We start from the raw sequence: 4523 nt of genomic DNA, 5'->3' as shown, positions 1-4523 counted from the left end.
TGCAGGATGACAGGTCTGACATTCAATGGTGAATGAAGAAGTATTTTTTAAGGAAATAAAGCTATTTTTTTAATAATCAAGTTTAAACTCACTATATGATGATTAGCAAATCTGATCATTATGAATTTACAAGTTTTTAAAACATTTTTATAATATTGTTACCTCGGTTATTGAATGAGTGGAAAATAATCATGTTGGTTTTAATGGTGTCAATTCTCCACAATGAAAGAATTAAACTTCAAACACTTCTCAGTTTTAAAATGGCAGCACTTTCATTTTCACATTGCTTTGTTAATTTGTCATTACTTGTGTGTTTTCTGCCATGAAATTGCTATGCTAAGTACTGGACTAAGCCTGTTAACCTTTCAGGTTTCTGGTTTAATGGAGTAAATTGCTTTCTTCTCTTGTCTCTCTGAACTGAGCAAGGAGTATGAACAAGACAGGGCCTTGTGTATTTTTACTTTTTTGAGTATGCTAGGACATTTCCCCTCCTTTCATTTTAGAATTAATCTTACAGGTACGGTCTAGTGGAAGCTCTGTTGATACTTTTGTTTTAATGAGCTCTATCATTTGTTTGTTTGTTTTGCCTAAAAAGAATGTCCCTGTACAATCAATACATGTATAAGTAGACTCTCTTTTCTCTCTTTGATGTTAAGAGAAAATAGGTCATGTAGACTATTTCATCCCCCTTTTGGTCTCACTTTTCCTTAGTGCTCATGGTTTTCTAACCCAAGAGCCAACAGTATGTGTGACCTTGCCTTTGCAGTCTTACTTCTATTCATAATTATAATTTGTACCCATTTTAAGATATCATCTTGTGCATAAATCTAAAGAGTAGACTTTTAAAATTACTTAGTAGCACTTAAAAATAAGAATTTGATTGTCAGTGTGTCTGTTTTTCTTATAGCCGTTGTTGATCTTTATGTTTTTAATGATTGTCTGCTGTTGTGCTTTATTATCACTGAGACACATGTCAGATGTCCACTTGATGCATATGCTCTGTGAGTTTGTACAGAGCGAGGTTGGGTCTTTCAGTTTGGTGAGAAGACAGAGATAATAGGAAGGTGCGGTAGACGTCTCTGTACAGATATCCAATACATAAATAAAGCAAATGGCAGTTATTTCAACAACTAAAAAGATTCCATTGTTAAGGGTGAAAAGCAGTTGGGTTTTAGTTCTTTGGGGGAAGTATTTGAGGCTTTGTTTTAGTTTTTTTTATTTTGTTTTTTGAGGCTTTGTATTTTTACATGATATTTCTGTTGGGTAGGAAGAAAACTCGGGTTCTTGGAGTTAATGCTGACTTTTAGTATAAAATTTGTGAATATATTTTTAAAATTATCCCTTTCAGAATGCTCAACATGTGGAAGTTGAGAGTATTCCTTTGCCAGATATGCCCCATGCTCCTTCCAACATACTGATCCAGGACATTCCACTTCCTGGTGCTCAGCCACCCTCCATCCTTAAGAAGACTTCAGCCTATGGGTAAGGGAGCACTGTCATAATCGAATGATCTTTATTAAAAGCATCTCTTGTGGTGAAAATAATAATTTATTTACATGCTACATAAATCCATTAAAATTGTGTAGAAGAGGAAATAAATACCTCATTACTATTAATGTAGTTACTACACATTTTTCTGTACAGACCTCCAACCCGGGCAGTTTCAATACTTCCTCTTCTTGGACATGGTGTTCCACGATTGCCCTCTGGCAGAAAACCTCCTGGTCCTCCTCCAGGGCCCCCTCCTCCTCAAGTCTTGCAGATGTATGGCCGTAAAGTGGGCTTTGCTCTAGATCTTCCCTCTAGGAGGCGTGACGAAGATATGTTATATAGTCCTGACCTTGGTAAGCGGTGCCTGTTTCCTTTGCTCTTTCTTTTTGCTCTCGTTTGTTTGTTTGTTTGTTTGCCCCATTTGACATGTTCACTACTCTAAGGAATTAGAAAATAAATGAGATTTGTACATAAACCCACTGCCATCAAGTTGGTTGTCAAAGTAGAATGCCTTCTTGGGTTTCAAAGCTGTAAAACTTTACAGGAAGAGAGAGCCTCCTCTTTCTTCCCCAGGTGACTAATGTGTTGGAACTGCTGACCCTGAGAATAGCGGTCTAATGTGGAACGCACTATGCCAGGGGCTGCGTGTAGGTGGATAAATCATAGGACGTACCCAAGTAAAAGGCATATATGAGGAAGTTTAGAAATGTTTGTTGTGCTTTCAGGTAAGCTTTAAAAGTGTTAAATGTCTTACTAATTAATTTCTTAGGATGTGTGTACTCATCTTTTTGGCTTTGTCATCAGAATTTAGGGTGTTACATACAGTCGGATTATGTGATCATTCTAAATGGAAATTTTCTATTAAGTTACTGCATGCTAGGTTAAGGAGTGAGCATAATATTTTTCTGTATTTCTGGGTACTTTGTAGCAAAGGATTCTAACACTACTTTTTCTATGCTCCTCCCCTTTTCAGCTCAGAGAGGTCATGATGATGATGTTTCTAGCACCAGTGAAGATGACGGCTATCCGGAGGATATGGACCAAGATAAGCATGATGACAGCTCTGATGACAGTGACACTGACAGATCGGATGGAGAAAGTGAGGGGGATGAATTTGTGCATCGGGATGATAATGAGAGAGACAACAGTGAAGAAAAAAAGTCAGGTGCGTGCAGGGGAAAAGTTCCATGATCGCATATAAACTTAATGTCCTAACTTGTTAATGGATCTATCAAAGTAATTTTAAGTTTCTTGAAAGCAGCTTAAGATCCAGGATTTCAAAGGTTTTGACCTATAAGGACTCAAATCGATAGAAACTATTTTTCTTTTCTAGGTATTAAAAAAGACTCACCTGTGGGCAAAAAAATCATGCATCTACTAAAAATAAATGTTCTACTTATGATTTGGAGCTCATTAGGTTCATATTTAGAATATTTTTACTACCTGCAAGGCATTTTTCTATGCACTACGGATATACGTACAGAAAAACTTAGGACCTTGCCCTTGGAATTTATATTTTTTGTTTCCTAAGAAACAAATGATGACTTTAAGGAACAGAACATGATTTTCTCAGAGTTCTGGGGACTGAAAATCCAAATTAGGATCTTGGCCATGTCCTCATGTCCTGTGAGCCTCTCCTAATTTATGTCTTCCATTGATTCCTTGATTTATAGATGACCTTCACATGACACCTGTCTCTTGGGGGGACAGTGGTGCACACGCTGTTGTCCTTATAACACAAGTGATTAGATGATGTGGCATTAACGTAATGAAAGACCTATTTGCAAACGAGAGTTATATTTACAAGTACACAGGTGAAGATTTTAGCGTTTATTTTGTGGGTACCTAATTCTATAACATCATCTTACGAATGTCAACCTGAAAATGTTCCTAATATTGTCCCATTAGACGTGGTGTGTACAGTATGTAGCCTAGTAGCCTTTATCAGGTTAAAAATCTTCCTTTTATTCCTAGTTTATTAAGAGTTTATCATAGCTATTTCTTATGCGTTTATCAGAATGTTGGTGAGAATCATTTATTTTGTACATTGTGAAGTACATTGGGAGATCTTGCATTTCTGGTATCAACCTTAGCTGTTTATGTGTATTTGTTTTTAAATACTATTGGAATACATTTGTTTACATTTTAATTGAGTCGGTAATTTAATTTATATCAGGATTAAGGCTGGCTTCATAAGTTGGATAGCATTGTATCTTTCATAAGACCTTTAATGAGACATTTCTGTAAATGAAGTTTGGTTGACTTTGTCTCATAAAATTTTGGGGGGCCTAATGCCTTTTAATGATTACAGCTTTGACTGCCATTTTTATTTTATATGTTTCTATTGTAGTAATTTATATTCTAGAAAATTACTTCTTTTTATATCTAGGTTTTCAGTTTTATCAGCATAGTTATTAATAGTATTTCAGTTCTTTGATCTCAACTATAAGAGGAAGCATCAAGTTTATGAAAAGTCTTATCATCTTTCGGTTGCATTTTCCATCATTTCTCTGAACCCCCTTGTATGTTTACTACTAGGTTACACTTCATGTACTGTTCTTCATGTGGTTATAACCTGGGCATCCACTGTATCTAGTACTTAATAGTGTTTAATATGATAAGCATTAGTTGAATGTTGTGTACTCCCTCCTGACCCCTTAGGTCTGAGTGTGCGATTTGCAGATATGCCTGGAAAATCAAGGAAGAAAAAGAAGAACATGAAGGAGCTGACCCCTCTTCAAGCTATGATGCTTCGGATGGCAGGTAAGGTGGGCGGAAAATAGCAAATCAGCTTTCTGTATTTCCTCAGGCCAGTGGTTTCACATATATTTTCACATTTAGTGTCTCTGCAACACTTAGGTAAGTAATAAATGGCTCGTTTTCCAAAGTCTGGGACGTGGATGCCTTCGAGTACTGTATCTAAAGTTACATAGTGAGTCTTGTCCCAAAACCTACCTTCCTTTCACTGTGCCACACTGACAATAGAATGAGCGGAAACATATTTGACTCGCCTGCATTTAAGTATTAATAAA

At 36.3% G+C, this 4523-nt stretch overlaps 1 protein-coding gene across 1 annotated transcript in view; it reads left to right on the top strand.

The window, feature by feature from the left end:
- WBP11 (WW domain binding protein 11) overlaps positions 1-4523 on the top strand; it is an 18870-nt gene that overhangs the window by 9750 nt on the left and 4597 nt on the right. Inside the window, exons 6-9 of the mRNA XM_045288402.1 lie at positions 1349-1482; positions 1645-1844; positions 2465-2656; positions 4153-4254. Of these exons, the coding sequence (XP_045144337.1) occupies positions 1349-1482; positions 1645-1844; positions 2465-2656; positions 4153-4254 (628 nt within the window). The remainder of the gene's footprint in view (positions 1-1348; positions 1483-1644; positions 1845-2464; positions 2657-4152; positions 4255-4523) is intronic.

Source organism: Echinops telfairi, unplaced genomic scaffold, assembly GCF_000313985.2.
Source record: "Echinops telfairi isolate 266 unplaced genomic scaffold, ASM31398v2 ScPeMD7_21;HRSCAF=78, whole genome shotgun sequence".
Classification (NCBI taxonomy): domain Eukaryota; kingdom Metazoa; phylum Chordata; class Mammalia; order Afrosoricida; family Tenrecidae; genus Echinops; species Echinops telfairi.
The sequence above is the reverse complement of the archived record's forward strand: the minus strand, read 5'-3'. Positions and strand labels throughout refer to the sequence as shown.